This window comes from Oncorhynchus clarkii, chromosome 29 (assembly GCF_045791955.1).
Source record: "Oncorhynchus clarkii lewisi isolate Uvic-CL-2024 chromosome 29, UVic_Ocla_1.0, whole genome shotgun sequence".
NCBI lineage: Eukaryota > Metazoa > Chordata > Actinopteri > Salmoniformes > Salmonidae > Oncorhynchus > Oncorhynchus clarkii.
The window spans coordinates 4,686,498-4,706,697 of NC_092175.1; the positions used below are offsets into that span (position 1 = coordinate 4,686,498).

The 20,200-nt window shown below is 40.9% G+C and overlaps 1 protein-coding gene across 8 annotated transcripts in view; it reads left to right on the forward strand.

The window, feature by feature from the left end:
• Positions 1-3,279: 3,279 nt before the first annotated feature.
• Positions 3,280-20,200, forward strand: part of LOC139388128 (ubiquitin carboxyl-terminal hydrolase 20-like) — a 39,332-nt gene continuing 22,411 nt past the window's right edge. For 2 of the 8 annotated variants that reach the window (XR_011629254.1, XM_071134703.1), the window contains exons 1-16: positions 3,294-3,427; positions 6,119-6,212; positions 6,450-6,503; positions 6,694-6,756; positions 6,891-7,061; positions 7,431-7,539; positions 8,075-8,144; positions 8,363-8,476; positions 8,675-8,774; positions 9,389-9,893; positions 10,066-10,218; positions 10,371-10,483; positions 10,775-10,947; positions 11,626-11,720; positions 11,840-11,873; positions 11,982-12,027. Coding sequence is in view for 6 of the 8 variants with exons in the window: in XM_071134703.1 (XP_070990804.1) it covers positions 6,132-6,212; positions 6,450-6,503; positions 6,694-6,756; positions 6,891-7,061; positions 7,431-7,539; positions 8,075-8,144; positions 8,363-8,476; positions 8,675-8,774; positions 9,389-9,893; positions 10,066-10,218; positions 10,371-10,483; positions 10,775-10,947; positions 11,626-11,720; positions 11,840-11,873; positions 11,982-12,027 (1,881 nt within the window). In the remaining 2 variants the exon portion in view is untranslated. Of the gene's footprint in view, positions 3,428-5,325; positions 6,213-6,449; positions 6,504-6,693; positions 6,757-6,890; positions 7,062-7,430; positions 7,540-8,074; positions 8,145-8,362; positions 8,477-8,674; positions 8,775-9,388; positions 9,894-10,065; positions 10,219-10,370; positions 10,484-10,774; positions 10,948-11,625; positions 11,721-11,839; positions 11,874-11,981; positions 12,028-20,200 lie in introns of those variants that run through there. The other 6 variants (XR_011629255.1, XM_071134705.1, XM_071134704.1 and 3 more) reach the window with 5 other exon arrangements.

Below are 20,200 nucleotides of genomic sequence, written 5' to 3' on the forward strand. Positions count from 1 at the left end.
ACTTATATATACCTAAATGTTTAAAATCTATAATAATTCTGATTATTCATTTGAACTGCGCGCCCTCCAGTTTCACCGGATGTTGTCCCACTAGTGGGACACCGATCCTTAAGCCAAAACCACGCTGTGTTATTCAGAGGGGCGTTCTACTACGCTCCCATTGGCTAGCTAGCATTATCTCACTCACAGGCGATCAGCGAAGAGACAGTGGCTTTAACAATTAGAATTAACAATTGAAAAGTGTAATTTAACAATTAGCTGCCTACCGTAATGCAGGCCTATTTTATTATCATGTTTGGTAACATTTGCCCATGTATTTATTTTCAGAGATTCAATGAGTTGTAAAAATATCTCAGAACTCTGCTGAATTCCCTCAATTGAAGGTCAGCTAAGTTTACCTAGGCTACGTAACGTTACTAGCTCTGTATTTGAAGTTGTTATATTATCATTAGTAGTTTATTATCAGGTTAAAGCATATGCTTATTATTCATAATATCTCAAGTATTTATTAGCTAATCATTCAGTCGAATACGCTATGCTACAGCCATTGAATCTGTCTGAGCATTAAGGGATGTTATTGGCTAGCTCTGTCCACGAGATAATGTTATTATATTTTACAATCTTGAAATACAAGGGAAAATGTTAGGTATAGGGGGCATTTTTCACGTTCGGATGAAAAGCGTATAAAAGCGGATGAAAAGCGTTATCAGTAGTATTGGATAGAAAACACTCTGAAGTTTCTAAAACTGTTTGAATGATGTCTGTGAGTATAACAGAACATATGGCAGGCGAAAACCTGAGAAAAATCCAACCAGGAAGTGAGAAATCTGAGGTTTGTAGTTTTTCAACTTATTGCCTATCGAATATACAGTGTCTATGGGGTCATATTGAACTTCCTAAGGCTTCCACTAGAACCTTGCTTTAGGCTACTGTGAAGGGGGAGAGAATGAGAGCTGTTTGACTAAGGGTTCTGGCTGAAGGCCATGAGCTGATCAAGCGTGTGGCCGTGAGAGCGACCTGCGTTCCATTGCATTTCTAAAGACAAAGGAATTGTCCGGTTGGAAAATGATTGAAGATTTATGTTAAAAACATCCTAAAGATTGATTCTATACATCGTTTGACATGTTTCTACGAACTGTTATATAACTTTTTGGTCTTTTCGTCTGAACTTTGACCTGGACTTGCCCGCGCCTCATGAGTTTGGATTTGTGAACTAAACGCCCCCAACAAAAGGAGGTATTTGGACATAAATGATGGACTTTATTGAACAAAACAAACATTTATTGTGGAACTGGGATTCCTGGGAGTGCATTCTGATGAAGATCATCAAAGGTAAGTGAATATTTATAACGCTATTTCTGACTGTTACTGACTCCACAACATGGCGGGTATCTGTATTGTGTCTGAGCACTGTATTCAGATTATTGCATGGTTTGCTTTTGCTGTAAAGCTTTTTTTAAATATGACACAGCATTTAGGGAGAAGTATATCTATAATTCTGTGCATAACACTTGTATCTTTTATCAAAGCTTATGATGAGTATTTCTGTAAACTGATGTGGCACAGGAAAATTTTTACATTTCTAACATTTATGGTTGAGATTTAATTAATATAACTATAAACTATGCACATTATGATTTTCATTAACACGCGATGCAGGTGTAACAGTATAACTTAAGACCGTCCCCTCACCCATACCCGGGCGCAAACCAGGGACCCTCTGCAACAACAGTCACCCACGAAGCATCGTTACCCATCGCTCCACAAAAGCCGCAGCCCTTGCAGAGCAAGGAGAACAACTACTTCAAGGTCTCAGAGCAAGTGACGTCCCCGATTGAAACGCTATTTAGCGCGCACCACCGCTAACTAGCTAGCCGTTTCACTCACCCGCCTTTTGACCTCCTCCTTTTCCGCAGCAACCAGTGATCCGGGTCAACAGCATTAATGTAACAGTATAACTTTAGACCGTCCCCTTGCCCATACCCGGGCGAGAACCAGGGACCCTCTGCACACATCAACAACAGTCCCCCACGAAGCATCGTTACCCATCGCTCCACAAAAGCCACGGCCCTTGGAGAGCAAGGGGAACCACTACTTCAAAGTCTCAGAGCAAGTGACGTCACCGATTGAAATGCTATTTAGCGCGCACCACCGCTAACTAGCTAGCCATTTCACATCCGTTACACAGGCATCAGTAGCGCTTTGAACACACGACTGTGTTTTCGCGTTTTGGTACACAAGAAGAACACTAATTTGGGATGCTGCGTTTGCCTTGCAGCATTGCGTTGTAGAGGCAGTTGCAGAGGCAGTTGCAGTGCTTAATCGAACGTATGCATCAAATTGTATGCGTAGACTTCACAGAAAGTAGCAAAATGTGAATGTTGAATTTTTGTTGCACACATGTCCAGTAACAAAAAAAATTGGGATTACATAATAAAACAGTTTGATTGCATAATTTCTTTACATATTTAATTAATTTATTTGTCAAGTAGCATACATAACAATTTATTGTGAGAGCCTATAATATAATTTCCCTCCAAAATGCATAGTTTTGGAGGGAAATGCAATAATAAGTAGTCAAGAAAGCAGAAACTCGGCTCTTTCAACAATGAGACCAACGCTAAGGAAGGTGGTTTTGATCGCGCTGTTGGGCTGAGACCAGCCGTGTAACACGGAACCCAAACTGGTTGTGTGCGTGCGCCATCGTGCATACATTTATTTTGTCCCCCCACACCAAACGTGATTACGACACGCAGGTTAAAATATAAAAAAAACTGAACCAATTACATTATTTTGGGGACAGGTTGAAAAGCATTAAACATTTATGTCAATTTAGCTAGCTAGCTTGCACTTGCTAGCTAATTTATCCAATTGAGCTAGCTTGCTGTTGCTAACTAATTTGTCCTGGGATATAAACATTGAGTTGTTATTTTACCTGAAATGGACAAGGTCCTCTACTAAGACAATTAATCCAAACATAAAACGGTCAACCGAATCATTTCTAGTCATCTCTCCTCCTTCTAGGCGTTTTCTTCTCTGGACTTTATATTGTAAATGGCAACATTCATAAATTAGGTGTGGGAGCAATAATTTAATAATATAGATTTCTAAATGTATTTTGTAACGCACGTGATGCTAGCGGTGTAGTCAGCCTGTAAGGCGTTGGTATCATGTCAGGTGGTACCGTTGCTTAGGCTTATATATGTCCCTTATCACCCCCCATAGCTCCTGTTCTTGCTGACATTGTGGATAACAACACTGACGTAAAACCAATCTGTACGACGGCAGCACCAGCAGCTAACAGTAGTACATTCACGTTACAACAGCTAGCTTGCGTACAATCACTAGTTAGACGTTAACTTACTGTTTGGCTATCTTTAACGGAAGTTTTCCCGTAAATTAACTGTTCTGACATCGCCTGGTGTTGGTAAATATAATTCCGGCAAAGCATGTATTTGTTGTCATCCTTGATGTATGATGCTAGTCTGGAGAGGAAATCAGGGCCGTCAAGTTTGCAACAGAGCTGTTATTTCGGTGGCTCTGTGGCCAAACCAAAGTGCAGAAAAATGTTGTCTCGTCTTTGATTTCATTCTGAAACAATATGCCTATGTTGGCTGATATGCGGTAGCTAGATGATGAATTAATTGATCATCAATTTCTAGAATGCGCAAGGAATGTCAGGCAGTTAGCTACAGGGTTGACGTTCTATGACTTCATTCACTTTCTGACTTCACCCGTTTTGATTTGAACGAAATCTTTTTCATGCATGTTTGCCCGGCCATGGTAATAGTGGTCAGAAAGTTCATATTTGGACCGGAATGCCAAAACATTCATTAGTTCGAGATGCTCAAAGTTGACCCAATTTGGTAACAACAGATTGTACACTAGCCCAATAATGGACTAAAGGAGACTGACTTTACTCCTTATAGTCCTTTCATAAAGCGAATTGGCTGGCAGTCAAATACTCCGTCTACAGTGAATCGATTCTCAAGTGCAAATTACCGTACGGTTCTAGAAACATAAAGGACACTATTTTCATCTTACATCAAAATAATTTCACAAATGCAAAATATACACTTATTGTATACTGTTTTAACACAGTTGCAGCCAATAGTATTTTTCAGCGACATCACTGTTGTGGCATCCGTCTTCTGTTTACACACAGGTGTTCGGAGACACTAGATGAGTTTTTGGGGGCGATGTGTTGAATCCACCATGCCTCCAGCTTGGCACTCCCTCACCGTCTTAAAACAATATTTTGGAAGCTATAGCAATGCATTTATTAATGTCTACATCTGTTTTTTTCCAAATGTATTATATTACAGACACCTTAATACATACTTTTAAATTATTTTATGTGAGCTAAAAACGTAAACATATCTAAAAACATTCTTTCAAGTGTATTTTTTTATTTATTACTGATGTTACTTAAATACATGTCATTTTGTCCTTAACATTTATTGAAATACTGTTCCATTAATTCCAATAATTTCTATGGAGGACGGCTCCTACTGGGAAGTGGCATAATGGCAAACCGGTGCCTTCAAAGCCTCTCAATGGCCAATACATAGCATCTACAATCCCAGGGTTTATATACAGCATTGGATAAACAAAGACTTTTTGGTGTCCATTACAGGAAAGCCCCATACGAACCGCCGACATAGATTTTTCATCTAACATGTTCTTGGCTATACTCGATTCGGTGAAAAAAAGTATATTAGAAATGTCAGTTCCCAGTTGCAGGTGGTTCGACAAAAAAAAACATTCAGAAAGATATTAAATCCATGTTAAACGACTAGTTCCTGCAAAGAGAATGGGAAATGCTAGATGTGCGGCAGCTAAGATGGCAAGAACCTCCTCGCTCGGAACAAAACATGGATTTCATATCTTTCTGAGTTTTGAGTTTTAGTTTAATATCAAACTGTTGAGTTTGATTTCATTTGAAAGTGTACAAACGATTCTATGTTTTCTTGAAATATATATATTTTTTTGTTATTTAACCTTTGACATCAATTATAATTTTTTTTACTCACAAATGTTGTATTTTAGCCCTATTTTACATCAGCTCAGGTGTTTGTGATGTGCCCGTCATCAGACACAGCATACTCTTGAATACAAGGTGGGTGTTATTTCAATCATTGAAATGTTATTCATAGATCGGACCTATCCCTTCAGACCACTGCAATTTAGCTGGTCCACCATTACCATTTAAATTGAATTAAAACGTCCAATTACTACCAGAAAGATAGCCGTCCATCCACCCACCATTGAATGTAAACTTGAATGGTAATGTCTATTAAATGATCAATATTTCAATAGGTTACTTATGGAAGATGATCACTTTCATTTACAACAATGGATATTCCATTGCAAGTGAACATACTCTTGATGTATGGACCTCCTATCTCTGTGGTACTATTTCAAAGATGAAATTTAGTACATTTATCAGCTATATCCTCCCAGTATGCAAGAGTATGCTGTGTCTCAGCCGATGGCGGGCCCATCACAAACACCTCAGAAGCTGTAAATAGGGTCTAAGCTAAAACAAATATGAAAATGAAAAAAAATCAGAGTTCACACGTTTTTAGATAATTAACGTTAAAAGTTTTTTTTTCAAATTACAATGTCAATCAGAAAATAGTTGGACAACCCTGTTTGTAAGCTTTCAAATGATATATTTGCTAGTGATTAAAACGTTGAGCACCTCAATCTCTTGAATGTTTTAGCATTCAGGTCCAAAAAGTAACTTTCTGACCACTTCTACCATGGGCAAATTAAAAGGAGTGCAGTCAGAAAGTGATGGAAATCATATGGAACAACCCAACAGTGAATTGTTGCATTGTTCCATATGATTTCAAGTTCACAGCTTTGTTTGAGTGAGTAGAGTAGCCGGCTGGCTAAATCAAAGAGCTTCATTGTTAGCTGAATTCCCTCCAATCACGAATCCTCCATACATTTTGTAATAGCTGACTTGTAGAGTTCGTAGACACACACCTTGATTGAAGTGTACCTGCTTGTAGTCTTTGACTCTGTCAGCTTGCTTCCATTTCATGTTTTACCTGCCCATACAAAATGTCATAGATTAATACCTTTTTGTTTATTATTTGATCTTTACAAGAAGTTTAATAAACATGAGTGACCAGGGGGACATTTGTCCCCACCTGAATTCCATAGGGGAGGTAACCAAGGAGGAGCTTCTGCAGAAATCCAAGGTGAGCATGAATGGTTTCAAGAGAGACTTGCTGGGTCAGACTTCTGGATTATGTATGGGATTGGATGCAATTTGTGACAAGTCATGCATGTCTTTTAGTTTTGAGTCACATCTTCTAGATCAACATTTTTTGAAGGCATTCTGGTGGTCTGACAATCACATAGGAGATGGTGCTCAATGATTGTTTTTCAGCCTAGATTGTTGTCTAATACTGTTTGTTTTCTGTCCTGTTCTGAAGGGATCCTGCCAGTCATGTGGAGTGGGAGGTCCCAACCTCTGGGCCTGTCTGCAGGTAAACAGGGGTTTTCTGTAGGTCTGTTTTTCCTCAAAATATTTTGAAATAGATTCAAAGGCCATGACATCATTCTCAGGATGTGTTATTATGACACTTTTATAACACTCTTTCAGATGGATTATACATATTTTTGTTTTTACCTCATATATGTTTATTTCTCATGTATTACTTTATTTCTCTTGGTCAGAGCGAGTGTCAATATGTTGGCTGTGGAGAAACCTTTTCAGACCACAGCACCCTACATGCACAGGTGAGTTTTTCACAGAGCTTTTTTTCCTTGGGTAGTGAGAGATGCCATTTCTAGAAAGCATGCAACAACGTTTTTCAAAGCTTAGTGTGTGTGTGTGTGTGTGTGTGTGTGTGTGTGTGTGCTCATCCCCCAAGGCAAATAAACACAACCTGACGGTGAACCTGACCACTTTCAGGATCTGGTGCTATGTGTGTGAGAGGGAGGTGTTTCTGGAGCAGAGGCCTGCAGTTGTACCTGCAATGTCTGCCACACACACTCCCCACCACTGTAAAGCTAAGGAACACCAGGTACGCCATCGCACAAAGGTCAGCTGAATTATAGTCAACTATACTATGTTTACGTGCCATTTGGGCTCTGGTCAAAAGAGGTGCACAATATAGGGAAAAGGGCACTATTTGGGATGGGCCCTATATCAAATAAGGGTAACACGACCATATCTTTCATTAGTAAACATGAATAAACTATTCATGATTACTGTATTATGCACTATATATAAAGTATTTATTTAATATAACGTTTTACTAAACTATTCTGTTCCATTTTGATTAGCGCACAATTTACATTTGTGAGCTAAAATACAGCCTATGTTCTTTTAATATATTGTGTAATTGGCTTTCCACAGGCAGACACTGATGTCATTATTTGTTGTTTTTAACAATTACTTACTTTCCCAGGATGCAGTTCATCAACCAGTGAGTCACCACCACCCGTTGAAAGCAGTCCCTATCGCGGTAGCCGAAGAAGAGTGGTCAGAGTCAGAGGAGGATGTGCTCAAACCCAGAGGTAACCTCAGACCCCCCTTCTCTCAACGTCACGGGATCTATTCAATAACAGTAAAAACTATAGTCCAGCATATCCACAGTTAAACTGATACCCTTAGCGTTACATCATTGCATTTTTATCTTTATGGATGACACAATCATAGCTATCAAATATGATCTGCAGATTAAATTAACAGATTATGTTACAAATGTAACATCAATCAGGCAAAAGCCAGCTGTCAAGGTCTAGAACTCTGTAGAATTGGTTCTTTCATCCTTTGACAGGCTTTGCAGGTCTATTCCTTAGTGAATTATGCCAAGCTGATTTGGGCAGAGACCTCCCAAATGATCTGAGAGCCAGATGATCAGGGTTAGGAGAAATATAATTGTTTTTGAGCCTAAGAATAGGTTCCAGACCAGGTACCAGATCCATTTAAGTAACGGTAATAGACTGAAGCTCATCATTAACTGACAGGGTCTGTGTAGTCCTAATGTTATAAATATACCTGTATGATGTTATTAGAGCTTTTTTTAACCTACATCTCATCCTCTCAAAGGTTTGACAGGGATGAAGAATATTGGTAACTCCTGCTACATGAACGCAGCGCTTCAAGCCCTGTCCAACTGGTGAGGTCACTTCCTGTCTTATTTCCTCATTAGTCTGGGGATTTATGGCAGATAGATTGACATGTTTCTGAGACCTGTCACTAAAATGTTTGAGTGTGTGAGCGAGCATGTGTATGTGTACCTTCATCTCAGCAGAATGGATTGTATTCGTTTTCATAGATTCGAACATAGACTGATCAGTTCTTTCTTTCTTCTCCTCTAATCTCTCTCCTCTCCAGTCCTCCTCTCACTCAGTTCTTCCTGGACTGCAGTGGACTGGTGCGGACTGACAAAAAGCCTGCACTGTGCAAAAGCTACCAGAAACTCATCTCTGAGCTCTGGCACAAGAAACGGTACTATACACACATTACACTATATTTCTTATCTCTGTTACAGTACTTATCTCTCTGAGAGTACCTCTCAGTGTGCACATTTTTGCAATATAGATTCATAAGATGATATCCAAGAATGCAGCAAGATACTGTCTGACTTATGTAATAGAAGAAAAAACAGACTTTCTCTTTCCTCTCTCTCTATTCTCTCTGCTCCAGGCCCAGTTACGTAGTCCCCACCAGTCTGTCCCAGGGCATCAAGCTGGTCAACCCCATGTTCCGTGGCTACGCCCAGCAGGTAGGGGCAAGCTCCCAGCAGGTAGGGAACAAAACAATGCCCCAACCCCTCTCTCTGACCACTGACCTAACCCACCTCTCCCTATGTCCTCTCTCATCCCCCCCAAATCACCCCTGTTACCTCAAATTGTATTTCCCTTTGGGGACAATGAAATTGGATTGGTTGATTGATTGTTGTGTAGCTGATTGGCATCTTGAAGTGTGGTGCCAAGACGATGAAATGGTGTTCCCCCCAAATGATACCCTAGTCTCTATGTAGTGCACTACTTTTGACCAGGGCCATAGCAGTGCAGTATATAGGGAATAGGGTGCCATTTGGGATCCAGACATTATTTAACTAACCCACAGTAACCAGATGAAATCCGTTCCTCAATGTTGGATTGATTGGGATGTTGGAATGGGATTGTGTGTATTTCACTTGTTTGGTTTTGTTTATGGAAAATCCATTTATCTCAATCTAAAATGGTGTTGAGTTAAGCCTGTGTGTGGTTATGCCTGTGTTTCTCAATGGCTGTCTCTGTCTGTCCCTAGGAGCTGCAGGGAACATTCATACAATACTGTCCTCACTATACACACACACACGTCTCAGTGTATAGGACTGCTCAGCACACTCTCCCTCTGTGTTTTCTACTGTAGGACACCCAGGAGTTCCTGCGCTGTCTGATGGACCAGCTCCACGAGGAGCTCAAAGAGCCACTGGCAGAGTGTGGCGGGGGAGGGGAGGGGGATGAGAGGAGGGATGGGGGCGACCGCTCCCCCTCTGAGGACGAGTTCCTCTCCTGCGACTCAGGCGCCAGCAGCGACCGGGGGGAGGGAGGGGGACTGGGGGAGCCCGAGCTGCTCATTCAGGACGAGTGTGGGGTGGGGCCGAGAGTTGGAGGAGGGGGGACAGGCACGGGCGGAGGGGTTGGCACAGGGGGGCCCATTTCAGAGAAAGAGAGGCTGAAGGAGAAAAGGGTGTTGGGCTCACCCCTCCACAGGGGCTCCCAGGAGATGGACGAGGACGCTGATGTGGATACGACAGTGGCCGAAGAGGGTGGTCTGGAGAGGGGAGCGGAAGAGGAGGAGGGGACCCCCCCTAGCCCTAGGCCACAGGGTCAGAGTCAGACACAGGGGCAGACGCAGAGCAACAGCACTCCAGGTACGGCCCTGGTAATGGTGGAAGTAGAACATAAAAAAATATATGGAAGTGTGTGCGCGAGCAACTATGTGGACATGTGTGTATCTCTGTGTGTTTGTTTCTGTATGTGGAGAGACCTGTTGTAGTGATGTGTGAGTAATCCCCTCTTCCTCTCCTACCCACCTCTACCCAGAGCCAGACAATGAGGCATCGATGCAGAAGTGCCCCCAGTCTCGCCCCTGCAGCCCCGTCCGTACTGTCCAGGAACTGCACCCTAAACTCTCCCCCAGCCCCACTCGCTCCAGCCCCTTCCGCTCTGCAGGACCCGAATACTCTTTTAAGAAAGGTATGGGGGTTCTGGACAATTCACATATACGTACAGAAACACATTCTGTCACGCAGTCTACCGACAGATACACACTGTCACGTACGCTCACTCTCTCACACACACACTCAACCCCCTCATACACAAACTATGTTTCCCATAATCTTCCACAGCCCAGCTGTTCCTGGGTGCCAAGAAGCAGAAGCAGTCTCACTACCGCAGCGTCATCTCAGACATCTTCGACGGCTCAATCCTCAGCCTGGTCCAGTGTCTGACTTGTGACAGGGTGAGCTGTGTGTGTCATGTGTTGTAGCACAAGGGTGCACCATTTACATAACTCAGCTCCACTTCTTCGATTGAAACCTCACAAAACTGTCACATGCATATTGAACGTTGACGTGTTGTAATTTGTAGACATTTTACCACATGTTCTTATGCCTAAACTTGATCCTACTTTATCCATGAATATGATGGATTCTGCTTGTTTGGATTATCATTTCAGATTGTTAAAACCATCTCTCGCTCGCTCTGGCTGTCCCCTCTCTTCTCCCTCCTCATCTCTCCTCTCCCCCTATAGGTGTCGACCACAGTGGAGACCTTCCAGGACCTGTCCCTGCCCATCCCAGGTAAGGAGGACCTGGCCAAGCTACACTCCTCCATCCACCAGAACCTCCCAGCCAAGACCGGGGTATCTCTGGACGTCTACGGCTCCCAGGGCTGGATCACCTACATCATGGACTCCATACGCAGGTGAGGGAGCTGGGGGGTAGGGGGATAGGGCTGGAGGGTTGGGGGTACTGGGGAAGGGGATAGACTGGGAGTGTGTGGTGTAGAACAGATATGATGGGCTGTCATGTAGAACAAGGAATCGTGTCAGCTCTATTCAATGAATTTTTATCTGCCACATCTGGATTATATTAACTTATTTTCCCGTGAGTGAACTTCTTGTTTGGATCGGTTAAAGAACAAGAACAACATACAACATAAACAGTTTACACAGTAGACCCACTAGGCACAAATAGTAATAGTCTGTCACCAGACACTTCCTTACAGCTTGGGGACGAGGATACACAAATAAACAGGACAATAACTTCATACACAACCGTGAGAGCGATAGAGCAGGACTTCCCCAGCAGAGTTTGGGGACTCCGATCATGCAGTCTCGCCGCCCGCATTGATAGCAGTAGTTTATAACATCATAAAGTTCACACAGCAGCATTATGGAGAATCGAGCCTCTGCCTCCCCTGCCGACTTGTAGTTGACTCTCAAAGAAGTAGCTAGTCAGCGCTGTCTTTCTCTGTCCGGCTGGCTATTCACAGTTCCAACGTCATCTATGTATTCGTCTTGTAACAAGTATGAAAGTATATGTAACAGCCACATTGTGCTTACTATGTATTCACCCCCTCCCATGTCTTCCCCCTCTGCAGGTTTGTGGTGTCCTGTATCCCCAGCTGGTTTTGGGGTCCTATGGTCACACTGGAGGATTGCCTCGCCGCCTTCTTCGCCGCCGATGAGCTCAAAGGTAAACTAGTCACGATAAAGCTGTTGTCTAATAAGATGCCTAGGCTTCAGCTGTATGATCCATTCATAATCAGAACATGAAATAAATGGTCAGTCATTTCTTCATTCATTGTTTTGCAGGGGACAACATGTACAGCTGTGAAAGGTGTAAAAAGTAAGTATTTGTGGAATTTGTTGATCATTTTAGCATTAGAAGATCAATATGTCTAGTTGGTAAAACAACACTACATACATTTGAATACTTTTTCCACTTACCTTCCAGATTGAGAAATGGTGTAAAATATTGCAAAGTACTTCGGCTACCTGAGGTAACGGCTTCTATTATATCATACTTTGACATCCTGCATAGAAGATAAAACTACCTTATCAAAATGATTGAAGATGCCTAAGTTGTGACATTTCCTTGATTTTTTATTATTATGAAACATTTTATTTCAGGAAATCTATAGGGTCGTTCCACTTGATTTCAATCACACTCTGACCCCGTTTGATTTGAACAACACTTTCCATACGTATTTGCCTATGGTAGAAGTGGTCAGAAAGTGACATTTTGGACCTGAATGCCCAAACACTCAGGGGATAGAGGTGCTCAAAGTTTACCCATTTTGAATACCCCAACATACCATAAGACATCCATGTCTTCATCACTGGAACATATTAATGATTGAATTTGATATTATTTAAAAGCTTACAAACAGGGTTGTCAAACTATTTGATAATTTCTTGAAATGTTTTTTAACCCTCAAGCTACTGAGATATTTTACATGCATCAATTATCAACATTTTGATCCCAGAAGAAACTATTGAAAAAAATGCAACAATCAAAGCAAAATATCTGCTTATTTCTTATCAAAGCTGCATTAGACATGTAGTTTAATGTTGTCTAAAATAAGAAGTAACCGAAATAGACTGTAATTTTTGTAAACTTACACTTAATTTGCATTTCCTGTGGAACTGAAATATTAATTTTCCCTTTATATAATGTGCAGTACAAACCACATTAGTGCTAAAAAGCTAGTTTACCATAATTTGATTCTGGTATCATTTTAATTAGCGGAATTTTTAAGTAAATATTCATTTTGTCATATTTATGTGGTAAAAACGACTGCCATTTAATTTAAAGGGGCAGTACACCAAAATGTGAAATGTACTTAATTTTATTTACAAAAAGTGATTTATTCATCCATTGATTCTGAGAGACTTTGACCAAAAATGAGGCTTAGTTTTTATTTATTTATATACCCCACAGTCAGCATTAGCATCGCTGTTAATGAAAAATTGGGAGTGGCAGGCAGTGTTGCCAACTAATTTTCAAGGGAAGTTGCTAGAGGAAATGTTGCTAAAAGTTGCTAAATGACGTTGTGATGTAATTGCGTGATGACGTCATTACGTAATAATGTAAAACTGCGTCATTACGTAGAATACACAATGACGTTGACAAATTGACTGGCCATCTCGTTGAAAAATATGATTTGACATTTGTTAGTTAAGATTGCTTTGTTTATTATCACATTTTTATTTGTAAAAGTAATATAAACACAACACATTTTATATGATCAGATTTTTTTAAATACAGCACATTGAATTATTGAACAATTACACATTATTGAACAATTGCAATGATTTATTTTCTTTTTAACTAGTAAACCTACACATTCTGAACAATTATAGTTTTAAGCAGTGTATTGGTAGTTAACTTCTTACGGCTGAAATCCGGTTAACGGGATCGATATGACAACAGCCAGTGAAAGTGCAGGGCGCCAAATTCAAACAACAGAAATCTCATAATTAAAATTCCTCAAACATACAAATATTATACACCATTTTAAAGATACACTTGTTGTAAATCCAGCCACAGTGTCCGATTTCAAAAAGGCTTTACGACGAAAGCGTGCCAAACGATTATGTTACGTCACCACCTAGTCACAGAAAAACACAGCCATTTTTTCAGCCAAAGAGAGGAGTCACAAAAAGCAGAAATAGAGATAAATATTCATCACTAACCTTTGATGATCTTCATCAGAAGACACTCATAGGACTTCATGTTACACAATACATGTATGTTTTGTTCGATAAAGTTCATATTTATATAAAAAAAATCTGAGTTTACATAGGCATGTTACGTTCAGTAGTTCTAAAACATGCGGTGATTGTGCAGAGAGCCACATCAAATTACAGAAATACTCAAAATAAACATTGATAAAGATACGACTATTATACATGGAATTTTAGATACACTTCTCCTTAATGCAGCCGCTGTGTCAGATTTCAAAAAAACTTTACGGAGAAAGCAAACCATGCAATAATCTGAGTACAGACTTTAGACAACAAAGCAGCCAAAAAGATACCCGCCATATTGGGTAGTCAACATTACTCAGAAATAGCTTTTTAAATATTCACTTACCTTTGATGATCTTCATCAGAATGCACTCCCAGTTCCACCATAAATGTTTGATTTGTTCGATAATGTCCATCAGTTATGTCCAAATATCTTCTTTTGTTAGGGCGTTTGGTAAACAAATCCAAAAGGTCGCGCCGAACGTCGGACAAAAAGTTCAAAAAAGTTCCGTTGCAGCTAGTAAAAACATGCCAAACTAAGTATGAAATCAATCTTTAGGATGTTTTTAACATAAAACTTCATTAATGTTCTAACCGGACGATTCCTTTGTCTGTACAAATGAAGTGGAACGTAGCTACCTTTCACGTGAGCGTGCCAGACCGAGGATGTGGCACTCTGCCAGACCACTCACTCAAAGCGCTCTTATGAGCCCCTCCTTTAGAGTAGAATCCTCAAAACAGTTTGTAAATACTGTTGACATCTAGTGGAAGCCTTGGGAAGTGAAACAACCAATATCCCACTGTATCTTCAATGGGGGCTGAGTTGAAAAACTACAATCCTCATTCAAACAGTTTTAGAAACTTCAGAATGTTTCCTATCCAAATGTACTAATTATGCATATTTTAGCTTTTACAACTGAGTAGCAGGCAGCTTAATTTGGGCACGTTTTTTTTCATCCAAGCTACCCAATACTGCCCCCTACCCCAAAGAAGTTAACCACCTGTGATAAGTTAGACTGCGTTGTGGGGTTGTAATGGTTTTGATTTATTTATATACTTTGCTGTAGCACAATGTTTTTTGATGTCATAAATTTTTGCAAGCATATCTAATTTGCAGTATGCACATTATGCCCGACAATCATCCCCAATTACTGGCTTCAGCCACCCTTTAAATTCAGGTACAGACTCCCACTCTTTTCTGTACTTCTGGCTGTACAATTTTGATTGAGACATGTTGATTGATGTTGTAAGTTCTGTTCAAGATCAAACATTCGTGACCAACTATATTCATTGGGTTTGTCTCGTCGAACGCATACTACTGCTTCTAGAGTCAGCCAACAATGATGTGCAATTTGCTGAAATTGCGGCAGGCCTGCTGCTGCCTGTGAACGAGCTGAGCGCCTGCTGCTGACGTCACTCACAATGCTATTTTGCAGCCAGACACATGTGTTGTGACTGAGTGTGTGACAGAGAAAATCGTGTTTGTGTCATTTAGAGGGAAAACGTTTTAGCATTTGGTTGCTAAAAGTTCCAAATACATGTTTTAAAGTAGCTAGGTGCTGTTTGAAAAAAACAACAAAATTGCTAAATTGGCATCAGTGGTGGCAGGGCCTATGGCAGGATGCTTCAAAAAGCCAGAATCCTCAGTCACTTCAAACCAAATGTAATAGCACCCAAAATATCATACGTTGCACATATATTATAGGATTTTTCTTCTATATGTATATATGGATGGTAGCTGGTTTCTGTGTTACAGTTCTACCAATAATTCATACCACAGCTGACTTGTCAGCTGTTTTGACTGCAACTAAGCATATACAGTGCATTCGGAAAGTATTCAGACCCCATGACTTTTCCCCCATTTTTTAACCTGTTGCGACGACCAAACCCGGATCCGGGATTCTATTTATAGACCTAAGCTCATTACCATAACGCAACGTTAACTATTCATGAAAATCGCAAATGAAATGAAATAAATATGCTATCTCTCAAGCTTAGCCTTTTGTTAACAACACTGTCATCTCAGATTTTCAAAATATGCTTTTCAACCATAGGAAAACAATAATTTGTGTAACAGTAGCTAGCTAGCGTAGCATTTAGCGTTAGCATTAGCGTTAGCATTTAGCAGGCAACTATCACAAAAACAAGTAAAGCCTTCAAATAAAATAACTTACCTTTGAAGAACTTCTGATGTTTTCAATGAGGAGACTCTGTTAGATAGCAGATGCTCAGTTTTTCCAAAAAGATTCTTTGTGTATTAGAAATAGCTCCGTTTTGTACATCACATTTGGCTACCAAAAAAAAAAAAAAAAAAAAAACGAAAATTCAGCCCTCAAAACGCGAACTTTTTTCCAAATTAACTCCATAATATCGACTGAAACATGGCAAACGTGGTTTAGAATCAATCCTCAAGGTGTTTTTCCACATATCTCTTCGATGATATTTCCTTCGTGGAAGCCTGGTTTCTCCTTGCTCTCAAATGGAAAAATAATTGCACCTGGCTTTGCGCTCCAATTTCGATGCAGGGACACCAGGCGGACACTTGGAAAATGTAGTCTCTTATGGTCAATCTTCCAATGATATGCCTACAAATACGTCACAATGCTGCAAACACCTTGGGGAAACGACAGAAAGTGTAGGCTCATTCCTTGCGCAATCACAGCCATATAAGGAGACAATGGAAAACAGAGCTTCAGAGATTCTGCTCATTTCCTGGTTGACGTATCATCTTGGTTTCGCCTGTAGAATGAGTTCTGGGGCACTTACAGACAATATCTTTGCAGATTCTGTAACTTCAGAGTGTTTTCTTTCCAAAACGGTCAATAATATGCATAGTCGAGCATCTTTTCGTGCCAAAATATTGCGCTTAAAACGGGAACGTTTTTTATCCAAAAATGAAATAGCGCCCCTAGAGATCCAAGAGGTTGAGTTACAGCCTTATTCTAAAATTAATTAAATAGTTTTCCCCCTCATCAATCTACATACAATACCCCATAATGACAAAGCAAAAACCAGTTTGATAATAAATCAAATCACATTTACATAAGTATTCAGACCCTTTACTCAGTACTTTGTTGAAGCACCTTTGGCAGCGATTACAGCCTTGAGTCTTCTTTAGTATGAAGCTACAAAGCTTGGCACACCTGTATTTGGGGAGTTCCTCCCATTCTTCTCTGCAGATTCTCTCAAGCTCTGTCAGGTTGGCCGGGGAGTGTTGCTGCGCAGCTACTGGCTGGGCCACTCAAGGACATTCAGAGACTTGTCCCGAAGCCAGTCCTGCATTGTCTTGGTTGTGTGCTTAGGGTCGTTGTCCTGTTGGAAGGTGAACCTTCACCCCAGTCTGAGGTCCTGAGCACTCTGGAGCAGGTTTTGATCAAGGATCTCTCTGTACTTTGCTCCGTTCATCTTCCCCTTGCAAACTCCAAGTGGGCTGTCATGTGCCTTTTACTGAGGAGTGGCTTCCGTCTGGACACTCTACCATAAAGCCTTTATTGGTGGAGTGCTGCAGAGATGTTGGTCCTTCTGAAAGGTTCTGCCATCTCCACAGAGGAACTCTGGAGCTCCAATCAGAGTAACTATCACCTCCCTGACCAAATCCCATCTCCCCCAATTGCTCAGTCTGTGTGCCTTTCCAAAATCATGTCCAATCAGCTGAATTTACCACCGGTGGACACCAATACAGTTATAGAAACATCTCAAGGGTGATCAATGGAAACAGGATGCACCTGAGCTCAATTTTGAGTCTCAGAACAAAGGGTCTGAATACTTATGTAAATTAGGTATTTCTGTTTTTTGTTTTTTTATAAATTCACAAATTTCTAAAAACCTGTTTTTGTTTTGTCATTATTGCGTATTGTGTGTAGATTGATGAGGAAAAAACTATTTAATACATTTTAGAATAAGGCTGTGACGTAACATAGTGGAAAAAGTCAAGGGGTTGGAATACTTTCCGAATGCACTGTGTATATTATAAGGTCATTTAGATTTTGTACACGGACATACTCATGCTGCAACAGGTCCCCCTCTACCCTCTGATGATATGTATAAGATAATATTGTCTCCAGAGAAACCTACATTCAAATAAATATTTTTTCATTGTCTCATGACCGTCTGCACTGATCTGTCTGATAAGTTGCAATATATATTTGTCATGAGAAAGTCTTCACTACCTAATTCTTCATCTAGCTAAGGGGTTTTGTGGTGGTGCACAAAAATTTGCTTGCCAGTGCTACTGTCTTCTTGCTGGCTGAACCAGTCTCAAATCAGTCCATATGGAAGGAAAGGCAGGGATGCTAACAATGCCAGTTCACACACTCCATGCTGAACACCCCCTCTAGCTAGTATAGTGAAGTTCTAGCTATGCATAAATTAGTTTTCATGATATCTGTTCTGCCGTGATAGTGCGCTGACTTCTACAGCACAAATGACTGGTCTCTGCGACGTTATCGCATTGGCCAAATGTTACAAAGTAGTGAGGCACGGTGCCATCTGTCAGTCAGATAGATGCTGATTTCGGAGAACAGTCCCATAACTTTGGTGTCGTACAACTTCATCAACAAGCTGTCAAACTAGCTACCGTACGGCCATTCAAAAAAGCTTGCACTAGGCTGCTAGCTGGAGAAAGTTTGATCAGCATATCCAGCGTGCATGGTTTGTCATAGTAGCCAGTACATCATAGCTACTGTGAGCAGAGGGATTTTCAGAATTAGGAAGTAATGTTAGGCGGATGAGCAAAAGCTAGATTTTTAGAGATGAGTTCCACGTCCTACAAGATTGATCGGTTGAGTGACGAGTGTCATGTAGGAGTGACGCCATCTGACGTGAAACAATGGATTTACCCTGAATAACTACTTATTGGGGAATACACACTGTTACAGCTCTCTCTGTAGAGTTCTGTATTGCAGTTCTGTTAAGTATTTATACCATTGGCAGACTTTGTATACCATTAGCAGGTTTTTATACAGAATATCAAAATGACCCCAGTCTGTAGTTTTAACATAAATTGTCAAAAAATGCATCAACTCTTTAATTTTTGTATATTTTGTAATTTCGACCCTAATTTACATAATCGGAGGTGTATGTGTTGTGCCCGCCATCGGTTGAGACACAGCATACTTCAATACAGGGTGGATGTCATTTCAATCATAGAAATATAATTCAGTAAGGCCTCCCGAGTGGCGCGGGAAGGCACTGCATCGCAGTTGCTAGCTGTGCCACTGGAGATCCTGGTTCTTGTCCAGGCTCTGTCGTAGCCGGCTGCGACCGGGAGACCCATGGGGCGGCGCACAATTGGCCGAGCCGTCGTTAGGGGAGGGCTTGGCCGGCAGGGATGTACTTGTCCCATTGCGCTCTAGCGACTCCTGTGGCGGGCCGGGCACATGCACACTGACACGGTCACCGGGTGTATGGTGTTTCCCCTGCTTTCCGGTTCAGCGGGCATTGTGTCAAGAAGTGGTGCGGCTTGGTTGAGTTGTGTTTCGGAGGACGCGTGGGTCTCGACCTTTGCCTCTCCTCAGTCCATATGGGAGTTGCAGCAATGAGACAAGACTGTAACTACCAATTGGATACCACAAAATTGGGGAGGAAAAAGGGGTAAAAAAAAAAAAGAAGATATTACTACCACAAAGATTGCTGCCGGTCCACCACTATTGAATATCAACTTAAAGAGCGACTGCCTTTAAAAAGCAACAAATCCCTTCATGGCATCGATATCAGTTATTCTAGTGTCAAAATTTACTACAAAGTGTAAACAGAATCATTTTTGTCACAGTCAGTCTGGTCTAAAACGGAGTTTGGAACATCTGTGCGTCTCAATGGGTAAAATAAGATTGAGTTTTGATTTGACAATGTCCATTTGCCCACTAACATGGGGTGAACAGCTGCTGTGATTGCTCTCGATCCAATAGCATAGACAGTGAGACAGACCTGCCCAGCAGTTCTGTATTTTTTACATAAGACAACACATTGCACATTTTTTTTACTGGAGAAATACTGCACCAAACACCCTAGTTAAAGTAAAATTGCGCAACTAACACATCCTCGTCCAAAACGTAAACTCAAGAAACCTGTAATTAATTTGTTCTGGAATTCATTCTGGGGATTTTGAGAAAGTGAAATAGCCTTCCGTGTCTACAGTGTCTCATGGGGATGAACATCTTTAACCAAACGCGGAATCGGTTAGAAAACACACCTACCAGACTGAAGTCTAGTTTTTCTTATGAGCAACAGAATAACACACGTGCCAATCGGCGTGTTCAGTGGCTCTTGAAATGGGAGTGTCTATTCTATTATCTATATATCTATGGTTTCAATAGGTTTCCTATGGAAGATTGACAGTGTAATTAAAAAAAAACTGATATTCCCACTCAAGTCAACATTCTCTGATGTGTAAACCTCCAACCATCTTTGTGGTACTTTCCCAAA